At 38.5% G+C, this 17,312-nt stretch overlaps 1 protein-coding gene and 1 long non-coding RNA gene across 6 annotated transcripts in view; one reads left to right on the top strand and one right to left on the bottom strand.

The window, feature by feature from the left end:
- Positions 1 to 17,312, bottom strand: part of SORBS2 (sorbin and SH3 domain containing 2) — a 220,990-nt gene that overhangs the window by 39,055 nt on the left and 164,623 nt on the right. For 2 of the 4 annotated variants that reach the window (XM_042934334.1, XM_042934332.1), the window contains 2 exons: positions 3,131 to 3,180; positions 881 to 1,065 (listed from right to left, as the gene is read on the bottom strand). In XM_042934334.1, the coding sequence (XP_042790268.1) occupies positions 881 to 1,065; positions 3,131 to 3,180 (235 nt within the window). Of the gene's footprint in view, positions 1 to 880; positions 1,066 to 3,130; positions 3,181 to 7,663; positions 7,721 to 9,470; positions 9,555 to 10,274; positions 10,434 to 17,312 lie in introns of all 4 variants that reach the window. The other 2 variants (XM_042934331.1, XM_042934333.1) reach the window with 2 other exon arrangements.
- The window catches only part of LOC122217405, a 77,222-nt gene continuing 69,497 nt past the window's right edge, over positions 9,588 to 17,312 (top strand). For both annotated transcript variants that reach the window (XR_006201464.1, XR_006201463.1), the window contains exon 1: positions 9,588 to 9,939. This is a non-coding gene — a long non-coding RNA (uncharacterized LOC122217405). The remainder of the gene's footprint in view (positions 9,940 to 17,312) is intronic.

Below are 17,312 nucleotides of genomic sequence, written 5' to 3' on the forward strand. Positions count from 1 at the left end.
TTCCTTTTGTGTTCTGTTTCAATGCCAGGAGATTGGGGAAGATTTCAGGGCCCCAAATTAGGTATGGCCTTAGGTACCTGTAGATGCTGGTTTATCCTCAGTCTCCATCTTGGGAATATTCCCGTTACCACAGCAATAATGCACTAACCAGTCTTCCAGAGACCTGAAGGAGACTTGCCCTCTCTCAACACAGCTCACTGAACTTCCAGAGAGGAGAGAGGCCATATGGAGCAATGGCTTGGTGATATCTAAATTTTCCAAGTATGGCTTGAAACCAGTTGGTTCTTATTAGTGGACTGTTCTGAATCAAACACCATGTTACGCGCGTAACGTGGATATTCTACTATCTATGTGAATGTTGGCCAAAGTATAGAACAGATGACGAAAGAATAAACTTCCGTAAGTCAGACAAAATTTTGTCTCGAATTAAATAATTAAAAAAATCAAAGTACGTTTTAGGCAACAATGTTCTTTGTTGCTACTTCTAATTCCTACTCTATAGATGTGATTAACTTTGCTAGTTGTAGGAACTTTAGACCATTTTTTTAAAATACGCAAATATTTATAAATGTAATCTTTTAATGGCCTGACGATAAATTAGGTACTCTGAATTTGTTCAAAAAAACCACAAATGATACATTTGGAGGACAAAAGCATTGAATATGCTAGATGATGGAGTCCATTAAGCCACTCACATAGCTCACCAACCTGACCTAGTCTGTGTAAAAAGAAAGCTATTGTTATGAAACTGGATTGTATTCAAGACACTGTATTTAAACGCTAACTATCTCTGCACGGTTAATCTTGCCCAGCTGTCACAGGTAGCCTAGGTTAAAACTAAGCTAGTGAATTGCTTACCCATCAATCTATGATTGCTCACCTTTTGCTCTTGATGGGGAAGAAGGGGAGGAACTTATGAAGGACTGGGTCAGGGTGGCGCTTGACCCTGGGAGGTCCGCTCGGCCTGGGCTGGTCCTGCGTGCACCGTGATCCAGGCCCCTCGGCTGCCCCACCGCAGGCTCGCTCTTCCTTCTTTTCCTGAAGTCACTGGCCATGCTCGTGGCACTAAAAGAAGAGATCAGCTTCAGTCAGGCTGCTGTTAGAGGAGTCTAGTATGTGAACCAGAAAGACTGATGGAATGTGCTAGTGACAGTGGTACAACCCTTACCTCTGTTCCCCCGAACTGCAGTTTTCAGAATTCATTCCTTGCTATTAAGTGCTATTTCTTTATCATCTCTTTAAAAATATTCATAGACTGTATTTTATTATTTTTTTATTAATTTTTTAAATGTTTATTATTTATTTTTGAGAGGCAGAGTGCAAGCGGAGGAGGGGCAGAGAGAGACGGGGGGCGGGGGGAGACACAGAATCCGAGGCAGGCTTCAGGCTCTGAGCCATCTGCGCAGAGCCCCATGCGGGGCTCGAACCCACAGACCTCGAGATCATGACCTGAGCCAAGTTGGACGCTTAACCGACTGAGCCACCCAGGTGCCCCTGAGACTGTATTTTAGAAGAGTTCCAACAACATGACTATATCCGGGGAAGCGTGCCCGACATGAAAGAAAGGACTGGAAAAAAGGAAGTCACCTGATGAGACAAATTCCTCTTACCCCAAGGTTTCCCTACGGCTTTTCCTATCAATCTTAGCTTGAAAACACTTACACTGAAATTCTAACATTTTCCCAGTGAAGTGATGAATGAATCACGATCTGACCAGCAATCGAACCGTCTAATGAGACTTTCATCCGGTTGTATGAAATGGCGTAAGCTGTCTATAATGGCAGGACATTTTTATCATGGTCTCGATCTGAATATAGGATCACTCAGGACAAACGCTAGTGAACAAGGATACACATCACGCGGCATGCTGTCTGTCCGATCATTACACAAAATTACATCAGCAACAGCAGGAACAGCAACACCAGCTCCCACGAGGCAGCAATACACAATTGCTTTGCTGCCGTTTCTGTCTGCACAGCCCACACGCAAACCTGCGAGGTGTGCACGTTACCATTATTGCGTAAATGAGTCGATGCAACACACACTTTGCAAGCATAGAGTTGGAGCTGGACCTCAGAATTTGTCTTTGTTCTTCTGAAGAGGATAGCCGTCTTTTCCTAGACCTGTTTTTGCCGTCACTGTCCCGTCACGTGAGGGTCTGTGCACAGTCTTAATAGCAATCTTAGGTCAGATGAGAACTCTGAAACTCAAATACTTTAGGAGTGTCTATAGATGCAAAAGATATGAGAGGAATTTGAGGAGCCTTTTACTTAGTGACATTGATGTCACTGAATGGCCCCCATGAACCCACTTTACAAAGGACCCAATTTACAAAGTTTTTGACTTACGCCGAGAGAAATCTGTAGAAGGGCAAATTTATATTTCTTGTTGGTGATACAATATGGCTGAGAGTTTGTATTATTCACTCTTGCTAGTGAGCTGTGTCTGAATTTCGGTAATGCTCTCAAGTTAAGTGATATTTAAAGCCTATCAGCAGGACTTAACCTTGGTGGACTCGTGGGACAGTTAGGGGTAGTTCCAAGTTATTCTAGCTCAGTTTTACTTTGTCTCTGCTCCTTGCTAGCTATGTAAACTTGGTAAGTAATGAAGCCTAAGTTTAGTGCGTTCAGACCTAAGGTGGGGAGAATAGTACTTGACTCACCGTGGTGTCTTAAGGATTGAATATGTTTATGTACTTAGAATGTGTGGTATATAGTAAGCCATTCTTTATTGGTAGCAACAGTGTTTTTGATTTGTGCAGTCAGAGTATAATGAACAAATATGTATAGAACATAATTTAGAAAATTTCTAATAATTTACACATTTTTTTCAAATATGCCATTGTAAGTATCATCTAATAATATTGAAAATTAGATGTTTATAGTTCCCATTTAAAGAAAAGAAAACTGGATAGAGAGGAGATAGGGAAGGGAAGAATTTCTTGGTAGAGGAACCCAGAATTATTTCACTTAGTTTTTATAAATTTTTGAATATGCTGATATACAGTGATGCAAAAACACAATAAAACAACTTCATAAAGTATGGCGCTTAGAATAATAATGACGGGTAACGTAATCTTCGTTATCATTTCACTGAATATTCTGGTTGCATAATGTAGTGACATTCTTACCTAGTGGGTCTTTCTAGGCTTCTGTCTATTGAGGATTGATACAAGGAGGCCTGTTAAGACAGAAAAATAGTTCCATGAAAATTTTTACCAAGGTAAAATTTCATTTGTCCGTGGACATTAAATTAGGTATCCTAAAATGAATATTATAAAAATTGCGATAAAAATACCATGTATTTTGATCATAAAATGTCTTTCAAAGAGAAATCATGCAACTCGATTTCTACTTTCTTCCTATCTACTTTCTCTTTTGATATAACGCGCTGTATTTCTCTTTGTAACTCAAACTATTCACAAACCAAACATTGCCTGGGGCAAAAAAAAAAAGTTGTTAACTGCTCCTTCTTGTAGGAAATAGACTGTAAGTAGGAATCTTCTACATTAAGGGATGGTTTGTTGTTTAAAAAAAATATATTTGTAGGCATCATTCGACCCTTATACAACATAAACCTTCTTTATAAATTTTTTTGTCATGTTGCCAGGCGTTACCTTCAAAGAATAACATTTGAGCAGAACTGAGACATCTTTCCTCTGTCAACACAGACATGGCATTTTAATAATACCACCGAATTTGGTTTGAAATTAAACTAAACTATCTGGTACTTAAATCAGGTACAGACTGACATCTTTCAAATTAGTTAAGTTCAGGGTTAGTTTAAACAAATGATTAATGAACCCAAATATAACCTTTTTATAAACAGAAGTGGGCTTTTAACATTTCCATGAGAAAACCAACTCTCCGTTGTCCATGGTTGTAGGAACAAAGAGAAATAGATAATGCAAAGTGACTCATAATTCCAAATACCTGTTGTACACACCATTTTCATACCCCTTCATTCTGAACAGGACAATGAAACAGATATTAGGCAAAATTATTAGATATGAAGTTTTTACTCCCCATGGCCATCTCCTAGAATAATTACTGAAATACCTAAAAGGCAAGAGAGGATCTGTTTTGATCTCTAGAACATTTGAAATGACACTGCAGAATGAGCAAAAGTAGTTATGGTGCGATGTCTAGAATGTATAGGAAAATGTATACAAGTATATATGTGTAAGACTGTATATGTGTTCGGGCCACATTTGATGATCCATTATTTATCACAAACTGGTCTGATGAAGAGCTGAAATTCTAGTTTAAAAATGGCCTTCCGTATGAAAGTTTAAAAACGTCAACCCAAAAGGCAGGATTTGACAGATTTTATTTAAGTTCCTATCACACAGAAATATTTAACCAGAGTGTTAAAAACCTACTTAAGTGGAAACTAAACCACACTTTAAAACCCATTTCTATAACTTTATTTTGTACTTGTAAATCGGCACCAATTAACCAATTAAAATATTAGTATGTAATTTTGAGATTCTTTATGTAGATCAGTCTGACAAGCCCTCTTATGCATAATTCTAAAGTTGGTTCTGTTAATTAATATTTTCATTTAATTTCTTCTTACCGAATGCGAATGGAATCTTGCCCAGAAACAAACAAAAGCACCTTTCTGCAGGAGACTATCGCCTCTCCTTTGAGACAGAAAAGGCATAGTCTAATGTTTTTAATTCCTAGAAAATATTTGGATTCCTAGGTTCTCGACAAATATAAAATTAGAAGAAAGAAATTTGGTCCACTGTCTGATAAATGTACATAATTACTTAACTTGCCAAAGTCTGAATCGTACACTGGAAAAGTGAAAAAAATAAACACTAAATAAGAGGGAAAACAAAGAAGGAAATGAATAAAATATTCTGATTTAGAAACATTAACTCCACAAGTCTGCAGAAGAGCAACATCAAATAGCCTCAGAGTATTGCCATCTGTGTAGAGCACAGCATTCACGGAAATGACAAACCACAGTTGATTATCAAAAAGTGTCAATTTCAGAACATCCCTAGGGTGACCAGAGATTTTGAATTGCCAGCTTGGGATGAGCCTAAACAAAACTGTAACATGAGAGAAAACATAGTGTAAGAAGTGAACGCTCTATACTGATAAATTTATTGTGTTTTAGACTTAGGCAAAGAAATGACAATGATTCCTCCTTGTGCTGGTTTCCATAATGCAAAAGAAACTGAAACCAGTTTTATTTATAGTCAAAGGAAGACATTCGATATTAAATTACAAGGAAACAGGAGGAGGTCTAGATAGATGACCAAGAGAAAAACTTGAATGATAATTATATAAATGACACTCATTCTGAAATGGAGATTGTGTCCAGAAAAGGGGTTAGCTATTTTACCTATTATGATCTACTATTTACATATTACCATTATTTTAACATACCTAAATTAAGTTCATTCTGATAAAGTATGGACACTGAATCACTCTTTCTGCTAAGTGATCGTGTGATTTAACTTTGCTTAGAAGTCCTTAATTGTTCATCATTAATGCCAGTTTCTCAGTTGTATTGATTAAAAAGTTTGTTATTCATGGCATATGCTAGGCACTTGATAAATGGTAGCCAGGGTGATATGTAATCAATTACAAATTTTACCAGAAATGTTTTACATAAAGATATTAAAGATAATATCTAGTACCTTAGCAGAGTATTTGTTTACACTCTGAAAAACCATGATGTGAGAGTAATATGCTACAGAATCGTACAACACTCCTTCTCAATTCCAAAGAAATAATGGCAAATCAGTTAAATCATCAGCAAAGTGCTTTTTTTATGTGATTTTTTTTTTTTGGCCACTACCATAGCATGTAGAATGTATAAAATTTCTACAATTTTTAGCCCAAGGTATTGTGTAATGTTAATTATAGAACTTATTTTACAAAAATAGTTGACAAGGAATAATATTAAGTAAATAACTTGTTTCTAAAAGATTTGAACTCCAAATACATCTCTTGGATGTGCTAAGAAGTGTGGTATAGAGGAAACCTCATAGAAGTGGAAGTTAAGAGATCTATGTTTTATTTTTAACTTGCCACCCTCTTACCTTGTGATATCAGACATATATGTTTTTAATTTTGGGGCTCTACTTTTCTTGACTTAAAAATGAGTGAGTTGGACTTGGTGATCTCTGAATTTTATTTCACTTCTCTAAGAACCAACCACCTTAAAATCATCCTAGAACTATCTGACCAAAATATCAGAAAAAATATCTGACCAAATTGAATTCCAAAGTAAATTCTTGGGCTCTTCATATGTTGAAATGATACCCTTTATTCAGATGTGAAGGTAACATAACATACAGAATAGAATTGCTTGTTGTATTTGATTGTCTTTAGGCTATAGGCCTGTCTACAAAACATAAGCCTCTAGAAATGACTACATTCAGTAACCTAGAATGCTCTTGATTACTCTATTTTCCTTTTTATTTAATATATAAATATTTTGATTAGTTCTCTGTTTTAATGTACACTATGATGCATGATTTAGAATTGCAAAATTGAAGCTTCAGGAAGTTGGGTATTTTCTTCTGAGACTGTGCCTGCAATTCCAGTTGTCACCACTGTGTGTCAGTAGTACTTCCTGAAGCATAGGTATCTTAGTAGTTTTATTTTCTAGTTGCACATTTTTTTTTTTTTACCAAGTTAAGACTTTTTGATGAAAATAAGGTATTTATTAAGTGTCTTTGTATATATTTAGGACCACAGAAAATCTGTGTAAAACCAGTTTACGCACTTTGCTCCCATTCCAGCTACTTCTAAGAATTCCCACACAGAGGCTTTTATATAGCTGATGTTTAGCAAAACTGTCACTTTTGCTTATGTCAACCAGTAAGTCTTAAATATGCTTTCCAAAATAATTTCAATTTTCTTTGCAGAGAGCAGGATAAAATCCTTTGACTCTGGAATGTTTCTTCCTTTTTCATACTCTCTTTGACTAAATCAAATAAAATTTGACATTGCCTGGAATTTTTTTTTTTTTTTTTTTTTTTTTTTGCCTAGCAGATTGTCATGAGTGATGGCAAATGCATTTCATCTCATATGCCAGTCATAATCTATTATAGTGGCAGCCTGGATTATAGCATTGAGAAGGATTAGTAATGCCTGTCAAGGGTGTTGAACTGGGAAATTGTGACATGTGTCCCAGTTGTTTGTCAGCCCCATTCTTGATTTTATCTGATGCTAAAATCCACAGATTGTATGTAGGAAAATGAAAGAATTAAAATAAATTTTAAGAATATGTGGGGCATCAACACGTAATTAAGAATCTAAACTGTCATTCTGCACCTCCAAGCACGATGATAAAATGACTCTGCCTAGTATTTTGTGCAATCTGATCAAAACAGGTAGTTGATATATGCGCTAAGAGTGCTACTTTTGATTTTTTAATGATCACACTCCAGGACTATGTTGAACAGTTCCACTGAAAGTTATGGCTGGCATGATTCTTCACCTACATTGCAGAAAGAGCCAACAACTTTGGTATAATTAATGTCTAAGCAATGATACTGTATACGACACAAGGGTGCAAAGGTGGGTGCTCCAAAATAGCTTAGACCCTATGGTCAACTGTTAAAACGCGGATGGTTCAGAATCACAGTAACGGCTCCTAAGAGAGAAAGCTGAAAAAGAGAATAATTTGTTTTTACCTCATTGGAAACACCAGAAGAATGATCTTGAACATAGTCCAGAGGCTTTTTAGGAGGCTGGGTGTAGATGCACCACATAAGCAGAAGTGTAGAGATGGAATATGGAGGAGAATCAATGGCAGCAAGGAATGGACATGTGGAAAAGGTGACAACAGTTAGAAACTGAGTGCTGACAGCATCAGATACACATAAAGAGTGCATGAATGGAGCAAAATGGGGGTGGCCCAGGAGCAAGGGTGCAATGTTCGTAAAATACTCTCAAGCACTGGGCAAAATTACTAGTGGTTTGATTAGTAAATTTGTAAGTTCATCTCATCAGATCAAAATGAGCACTCCTAGTCTCTAGCCACAGAGGAATGCGAGGTGTATTAAAGGAACATTAAAGGAGCAGGTGGATAGCTGGTGAGTTTCCATGCGTGGCTAAAAATGACTATAGAAAAATGCTGATAATTTATGCTCAGAACAGAAATCGGTATGGTCCCTACAAACCACGTAATCAGTAATAACAATCCGCATAAAATAAAGGTAGAGAATTTTTATTCCTCTAAAATAAAATGCATTCATGTGAATACTTGGATACAAATTAGGAAAAAAATGAGAGAAAACACTTTTCCTGTTAAGTATAGAAATTCTAGGAAAAATCTTTTGGCATATATTTATTTACAGTCACTTTTGATCCAGTTCAACAAGATAAGGAATCTAACCAAGTGTCCCTTGCATTTCAATGGACTAAAGGGATGACTATAACCACCCCCCACCCCGCCCCGCCCCGCCCCGCCCCGGAACCAATATATGGTCACTTTATGAGTATGCAAATCAGTACGTGGCATGGTAAAAGAAAGATTATGCTCTCTGATCTTCAGTAAAATTCTGTGCAGTGGAATAACTGGTATCTTAGAGAGTTTAAAATCCAGTACCACCAGTAATATAAAAAATACACTGACAAATAACAAATGCACAGCTATTGGTAGATAGAATTCCCCAATAAAACTTAAGGAAGGAAATCGTTATTTAAGGCTTAGGTTGACTATCCCAAGCAGACTGTGCAGTTCTTGTAAGGTCTGCCTTTGGCGGGTTTGGGGACAAGATGTTTCACTAGCAAAACTAGAAATCAAGGTCCACAGGGGTTATTTATTTTTCTCTTTCCCTATATTCCTGTGAGTAAATGAGTATTTTATAGTGGGAATATACTGATAATATATTATGGTGGGAATTGCCCAGAGTTTTTCTGTTTGTTTGGTAGACCTGGGTTTAACTTCTGACTCGACCACTTACTGTCTTGTGCAAATTACTTAACCTCTCTGGTCTCCGCTTTCTTCTTATTAGAGGGGCATCCAGAGGACTCACTGAGACAGTGAATTCAGAACCCAGTGCTCTCCAGGTGCTTGGTCGTTCCTCAGCAAATGGGAGCTTTAATAATAGTAATTACTGTTATAAATGCCACAGTACTTCCTGTGATTGAACGAGACCAAAAGGGACTGTAAACAAATATGAATCTTCAATAAATCTGCAACAGTTGTCTAACTCTTCCAGGACAAGACCTGTCTCAGCATTTTGAATTTGTTTGGATAGAAAGTAAGTCTAAGGCATGGTGTGGGGCAAAGAGAAGCTGCATAGGAGGTGTCTGGGCATGTTTAACCCTTCGGTACAGAAGTGAATGTGGGCTCAGCTGTACCGAATTTGCATATGCAGCACAGGTTCGGCTCTTGTTCTGTGAATGGCACCTATCTCTTCCGAGGATAGTATGTTTTATCAGTCAAACAACATTCCCCTAATTTTCTTACATTAATAGTCTGGCCTCACTTACCGGGCGTCCAAACTCCAGTTCTGAAAAGAATTTATACCAGGGCTCATTTTCTAAATCTATGTCATCTGGATTTATGCGATCATTCTGGAGCAGATGTGAAGGAAAAGGGAAGGAAAAGGCACACTGAGCTGAGTGAGGGAAACGCCGTGTGGTATGAAAAACACGCACGCGCATTCGCACGCAAACAGGCACCGACTCATCCAACGAATCTCAGCAGGACGAACAAAGGAAGTAAAGTAAAATGAGTAAAATCAGGATATGAAGATGAGCTTCGATGGCATCACCTAGGCCCCTAGTCACTTTCTCTGTCCACCTCTGTCCTCTCTTTTGAGTTTTCTCCTTAGCTGGAGGCATAAACCATGAAAAACTCTGTGAGCGAAATGAGCACGGGGAGCACACCTCAAAGAGGCTAACTTTAGCCTATTAAAGTTAAAATAGACTCAACTAAGCCACCGAGGAGCTCATCCGGGTGAGTCACGCCACCGCCCCTGCCCTCACTGATCCCAGCGTGTAAGCCTGCAGTCTGCAGACAGTTTGCTTGGGTGCAGATATAGGGAGAGCCTGGCGGGGAGGGGAGGGCAAAGGTGGGGAGCGGGGTGAGGGGGAGGAGTGAGAGGTGCTGGGAGGCGGTTAGGGGTCGACTGGCGTGAAGAACCTGGGGTCTAGTTGGGAAAGAAAGGGGCAGCAAGGTGGAGGTGGTGGTGAGTAGCTGGGATCTGATTGTCCTCTTAACCTCTGCAGAGTGAGGGCCACCCCTGAGCTTCCCGAGGGGCATTAGATAAGGTAAAGAAGGAAGGAGCTCACCCAGATGGGGGAGAGAGCCGGGGTGCGCGGGCTTGGAATGGGGAGGCCAGTCCTGGGCGGAGGGGAGGGGCTACCAGTTACTCCTCCATGTGGTGAGACAGAAAGAGGCTTCCGGCCAGGTTCCCTTGGAACAGGTGTCGGAGTTGTTGGGAGAGGGGGCTGCAAGAAAGAGGGGCGAAGGAAACACTGATTGATTAGATGGAGGTTCTTGATGCCATGAAGAGGATGTCAGCTAGCAGGAGGAAATGTTTCAGAAAAGGCAAGATGTCCCTTGGGAGACCCAGAGAACTTAGGAATGGTCTGGAGCATTGACAAGATGTGAAGACAAGGAGCCTCCCAGAAAGTAAAGAATGATCATGCTTAATGAGCTACCCCAAGTATCCACTTCTATCTGTCTACCTTGAGCTGGAGAAATGGATTTGGATGGGGTTGGGTTTTCACAGTAGTTGGCTAAAGGTGGGGAGAGGCTGAACAATGGAGTCCCACTCTGATTTGGTTGACACGCTGGTTTAGAGAAAAAACCAATTTTTATAACCGACTTTCTCCCCTCTGGTGGTTTCTGAATATTGTATTCAAGATAGAAAAACTAGGAGTGTTAATATTAGCAGTTGGAGAAAATACATACAATTGCTTTAGTAATAGAAAAAAACAGACGTGGAACATTTGCTTTCTCCAACGATATCCTTAATGCTTTTGCATAATATATGCTGATCAGACTGATTCAGGCTGGCGATTACATACTAAATGAAAATGCTTAAAGTATTACAGATGGGTTATTGCTTCTTGGATAAATTATTACATGACACTAATCAAACATGGTACAATTTGACAGTAATATTTTAAGTCAGGCGCACACACACACACACACACACACACGCACACACCAGCGCCCTAAAAGCCATCCACCATGTCCAGAAGAGGACATGTTCTTGGTAACATTGAGGGCTTTGAGATATTCCACATTCAAACAAAAGCGATTATTTTGACATTAGCTTGTCGAAGCCTTTTACTGACTTTTTGAATTCCCAATCATTTTGTTAATAATATACAGTCTGTGTGCAACGATCAGTTATAATCAAAGTAATTTTAGAGATGTGCTTTTTATTTCAATATTTTATAATAGGAGATTATAATAGTAGCTATAGACAATGAGGGAGAAATTTGAGGCATCGTAACAAAATAGTGAAAGGGCCTAAGTTCTCCAAAATTTGCAATGGTCGTGATGATAAAGACTGGGTAGTAACTCTGGGGATTATTTATGGTGGAATGCTAAGTGATAAAAGCCAAATATGATCATGTGCTTGTACAGCGTTTGCACTGATATCACGAAGTCTGTGTCTGGATGAGCACAGGAAGAAAACACACACATCCACAAAGAAACCACAATGGTGTTCTGGTGTTGAGATTGTTCTTTTCCTTCTTTTAAAATACTATTTTGCTTTCCTGTTATAATGTGGAGAACATCCTGTAATTACTATGGGAAATGTTGCAGAAAACTTGATTCAATTTACACTTGATTCAATAGGATAAAAGGACTCACTGAGGTTTCAGTATTAGTAAAATACTGTTTTTCTCCAATTATCATTTAGATAATAGCTGCGGCTTATGACTGTTTTATGGAATAGTTCTATTGGAGCAGATTTTTGGGGTAATGGGTATTAGAATTTTCTAGTAGTTTTTGTTGTGTCTCTAGAGGCCTAGTACTTCTTCCAGAAGAAAATCAATCTTTGGTTCTTTCAAATGTCATTGTTTCTAGTATTATATACTTAGTAATATTACTAACTCTTATTCTATAATCTCTGCTTTCATGTACAGTATTTTGTTTTGCTAAAGGGAGATAGCAGTTTCTCTTAGAGGAAACAAATTTGTTTAAAAGTATTTTGAACAGCAGAGGGCAGCAAATTTACTAAACACATAAGTATATTTACCAGTGGTTACAACTTCACTTTGACTTCCACCTTAAGAAACTGTATAACCAACAGATATACAAAATCCTGATTTATGGAGATATATTTCTGTGACAGAATGTGGAAGAGGGAGAATATCTACCTTCCTGCATCATATCTTAAAATGACAGTGTTTCATGAATTATGGTTTTGTAGATTGAAAATTTAATTTATAGTCTCATTGGGCAACTATCTAGAACCATGCCAATAGAAATGAGCAGAGAGAATGCCTCAAACAATGGTAATTGGCAATTATCTATAACTTTGGAACTTAATGAAAGGCACATACTTGAGTACAGACTTGATGGTAAAGAAATGCAAATGACAGAGCAAGAATTGTCTTTTCACTGTGGTTGACCTATTGGATCCCTTTGGTTCCGCAACAATGTCATGTATTACGTAGCCATCTAGATCCACGGCTGAGGTACATAGAGGCCTCACAAAAGTTAGTGATACATATACAGATGGTCAGCCAGCAGAAATACACAAATACACACTCACAATCTCACTAAATCATGCATCACCTGGAATCTCAGGTTCCACGCGTAACCTGAAAGTTCCTTTGAGTTGTTTGACACCAATGGGAACACTGAAAAACTCACTTAGGAAGCGTGGTTATGCTTTACTCTAATTGCCCATTAAAAACAACAAAAAAGCAGATATACCGTTGCACATCTTTCTAACCTTTTTGGTTCTCATTTTGAAAAACCCAGCAAATCTGTGCTTAAAACAAATGTCATGTACCAGTGCAAGAGGAAGTATTTAAGAAAACCTGAAACTATAAATCAGACAGGATTCTTATTTAAAGGCAACCAGTGGGGAACACTTTTTAAAGTTTTTGTGTTTTCTATAGTTTCAAACCATTTAGTTGCTTTTGGGGTTATAGAACTCTACGATTCTCCGTATTCTCACTGCAGGCATAGAATTTTGATGTGTTGTTCCAAATGAAAAGAAGTGCCAACGTAACTTAGTTCTTCAAAATTTATGCTCATGAGAGTTTAAAGCTCTGATGGCATTCACTACTATGTTTTATATTTATTGTGGTTCCACAATCGATGATATACATAATTGTCAGCTGGGATCATTCCTTATGGTTCAAACCATCAGATAGAACTCCCCAAATTTTTATACTTTAAGCTTTGACAATCTTCACTGATAAGGAAGTGTAAGTTCACTGAGGGTTTGCATTGCATTTCAACTCTGCACAGTGCTTGCGATGATTTTTTCTCTCTGCTTTTATCATTCTGTGCTAAGTTATTGTGGAGAAAGGTAATATCTTCATATTGTTTTCTATTTTATCATGTGTAGAGAGGTCCTGAGTAAGTGCCTACTTTACTTTACTTTACTTTACTTTACTTTACTTTACTTTACTTTACTTTGGGCTCACCTATAAATATATCCAAGCCAGATGGGATGTCAAGTTTTTATCAATATAATCTCAGCAGAGAGTTTTGTATGATTGCCTTATGGAATAAATTGTGGTTCAAGTCAGTTAAAGATAAATTCCTGGTAATTGCAAAGCACGTTTGCAGATCAAATGTTAGGCCCTTTTAATCAGTGTTTTCAAGTTTATAGTCAAATGAATATCTACATGCTTCAAAAAGTTGCATTGACCTTTACGTTCCTGTTAAAAATAAAAATGCGTATTTCATTGATTCCTAAAGAAGAAGGGGATCCCTTTGGCCAGAGTCTGGGTAAAGACTTTTATTCAAATAGTAACGCCTCTTCTGCCCACCTTGTCCTTACTCCATGGAATCATGGAATTTGTGAGCCATGGTCACGAATAGCAGTGTGTCAAAGCTATTGTGTGTGCTGTGATGGAGACCCACTGTGCCTTTTGTCACTAAGAATGTATCGACTTCATAGAGAAGCAACAAAACAGGGATTCTGTCTCACCAGCTTTACCCACTAACCACAAGGGTAAAACCTATATTCTTTCATGCACTTATCAGTTCGATGACTATTCACTAAATGAAACACCCATCATGTGTGCTAAGTGCTAGCGGGCTAGGTGCTGGGGATACAACGGGTGCACTAGACATGGTCCTGCCTTCAAGGTGCTTAACATCCAGTGAGGGACACAGACAAGTAAACAGGCCATCACTATTCAGTGTGTGAGGAGGAAATGTGTGCTACAGACACACAGGAGGGAAGCTTTACACCCGGGGTGGAGGAGTCAGTGATGATGCCCTGGGGAAAAGAGACAAGGCCACGGGTGAGATGGGATTTTCCAGTGAAGAGAGAGGTGATGGAAAGAGCTTTTCCCTCCTGGTGGAGAGAAAGCCTGTGCAAAAGTCCAGGAAGGCAGAAATTGAAGGCTGTCTGTCTAGCTGGAATATGGTTAGTAGGCAGGAAGAGATACGAGGCTGAAAAGGTCAGCAGGAACCCAGATCACAAGGTTTTTTGGAAATTACATTAAGAAATTTGGAGTTTGCTCTAAGGATACTTGAGAGCCAGGAGAAAGTTTTGAGAAGGAAGTTTTATAAAGTTTCATAAAGATTGCCCTAACTGTGGGGCGCCTGGGTGGCTCAGTTGGTTGAGCTTCCAACTTTGGCTCAGGTCATGATCTCATAGTTCGTGGGTTCGAGCCCCACATAGGGCTCTGTGCTGACAGCTCAGAGCCTGGAGCCTACTTCAGATTCTGTGTCTGCCTCTCTCTCTCTGACCCGCCTCCACTTGTGCGCCCTCTCTCTCTCTCTCTCTCTCTCAGAAATAAATAAGCCTAAAAGAAAAAGAAAAAGATTTCCCTAGCTGTGGTGCAGAGACTGGACTGGATAATTAGGGAGAATAATTGGGTGGCTGTCACTGTAATCCAGGCAATGGGTACATTGTGGACCAGAAGAAGGGTTATCTGTAGCATATGTCCTAGTGGTAGGACTTTGAGATCTTTGGGGGAAAAGGGAATCCAAGATAACACTTGGGAAGACTGGGCAGAGGAGGGGGTCATCTAGGAATTCAAAAAGGCAACAGAAAATTACCAAGAGGTTGTGTATAATTTACAAAAATTAAATAGGAGAGGAGCAAAGGAATGCTCACACACCATCTTGGGGTAAAAAGATGCGGGAGAGCATTCCATTGAAACCCTGAAGTTTTGTCTGTGTGCTTTTACATCACTCTCATTTAGCAAATCTGCTCTTCATCCTCTGTATCTTGTGGGTACCTTTAGATACGCCAGCATTGTATGTAAACTACATCAGTATATAGCCAGTGTCTGAGATACCACTGTGCACTTAGCCTTTTGGATTGTTTTCTAATTTAGAGAGCCAATGAGAATGAATTTCAGGATCGATGAAAAGAAAAAGAGGATAATAGCTTGGTCCTAGAATAAAAAAGCCTGGCCAAAATTACGTAGACTCCTAGCCCAAATCCTTTTTGCATAATGCTGGCCCCCAGCAAAATTGTTCAGGAGGAGTAGAAATGTTGATTCTTTCTGTCTCTCCATAAGGTATCTATTCTCATTTCCTTCCATTCCTTCCCCTCTTTTTCCTGTGGCTGCAGAGCCCTGTCTGTACCCAAATCTCCAGCAATACAAATACTTCCAGAACTTTCGGTTCTTCTTAAAATACAAGTCTGACTCTGCACACCCATTAAATGAAAGACTCAAAGTTCCTCAAGATAGAGTCTTGTTCACTACTGTGTCCCTAGCACCATGCTTAGCACATAGTTGGTGCTCAGTAAATGTTGACTGAGTAAATAATAGAAATATCCTGGTGAGGAAGCTTCTAAAATCAATCCTGTTGCCTGAGATCACAGCTACTCAAGTGTTCCAATATAATCACAATGTTCTTATGCATTCTTAGAATGATTATTAATGAGCCTTTTATTATTTATATTTAAATCGGAGTCTCATTGTTGTGCATAATTATTTTGCTGTTTTCAATTTTATGCAATGGTCACATTGTGGTTCACGCAATTCTCATCCCAGACATTTCAACGTGTCCTGATATTCAGTCATATAACCTAGTAAATGGGTTATAAGTTTGCACTAAGCCTGCAAACCAGTGGTGTTCCTTTTTTTTTCTTTCAGTTTTTTTTTTTTTTTTGGTGAAGTTCTGTTACCCTAAAAGATGTGGGTTATTTGAAGAAAAGCAAAGATGGCTTAGATAAATATTATGCGTGAATTATGTGATTATAAGGTTTTTGAACATGTTTCTCAAGAACATAACCATAAGTACAGGGTTTCAAAAGCTAAATGCAGGATGCTTATGTTGGGTGTGGTAAGGCAAAGGTTTCCAATCAAATTTCAGGGCTGGCCTTGCATTATATATAATAATGTGCTTTCTTGGATACTCTTAAGGGAGTAAACAAAGACAACTCTCCTTTTCCTGTTCACTGACACCACCCCAAATTCTTCTAAGGCAAAGAGGAGAGTAAATTGCAAATGGCTCTCTAGAAGCAGGTTTTGATAGAAATGCAAAGGAATCATAGTTTCAAAGGGATCCTGTGGGCACTTATCTAGGAAGGAAAGCAAAGGACTTGGAAAGGAGGATGGAGGGAAATAAAAACCAAGACCGAGGAATAACCTGTTTGTTAAATTGCACTTTGAAGCGGCAAGTGGCTCTTTTCAAGTTTATATCTCTTTTTGTTTGCATACATTAAATAACTAGCAAAATTTCTGCAAAGTTAAATATAATCTTGATCCATTAGATTGACAATCAGGAAGCTTGAGGCTTGGTAACCTGAGAGAGATTTAATAAGAATCAATTAAAACAACTGTTTTTTTTTTTTTTTTGAAAGGCATTTCAGAAATTTCCTCTTAATCCAAAGAAATATTAAGCAACAGATACGGAAGCCAAGGGATGGAACTGTGTGGGTTCATTTGTATCAGAGAGACTAATGAATGATTTTTCTCATTAGCAATGGAGACTAGCAATTAAGACTAATAAGACAAGCCATTAGTTACGAATTTTTTAAAAAATTAAGCTCAGGGCCATGATGAGGCCCAGCTATAGTTATATGCAAATGGATCCCATATTTGATTGGTAGGGGCAATAAATTAGAGCGTGTGTCTTCAATTCTCAGGCAATATGCACGAATCGTGATACAAAATAAACTTGATTTTTAAATAATGCCAAATACATAGATTACGTTT

This window comes from Panthera leo, chromosome B1, assembly GCF_018350215.1.
Source record: "Panthera leo isolate Ple1 chromosome B1, P.leo_Ple1_pat1.1, whole genome shotgun sequence".
NCBI lineage: Eukaryota > Metazoa > Chordata > Mammalia > Carnivora > Felidae > Panthera > Panthera leo.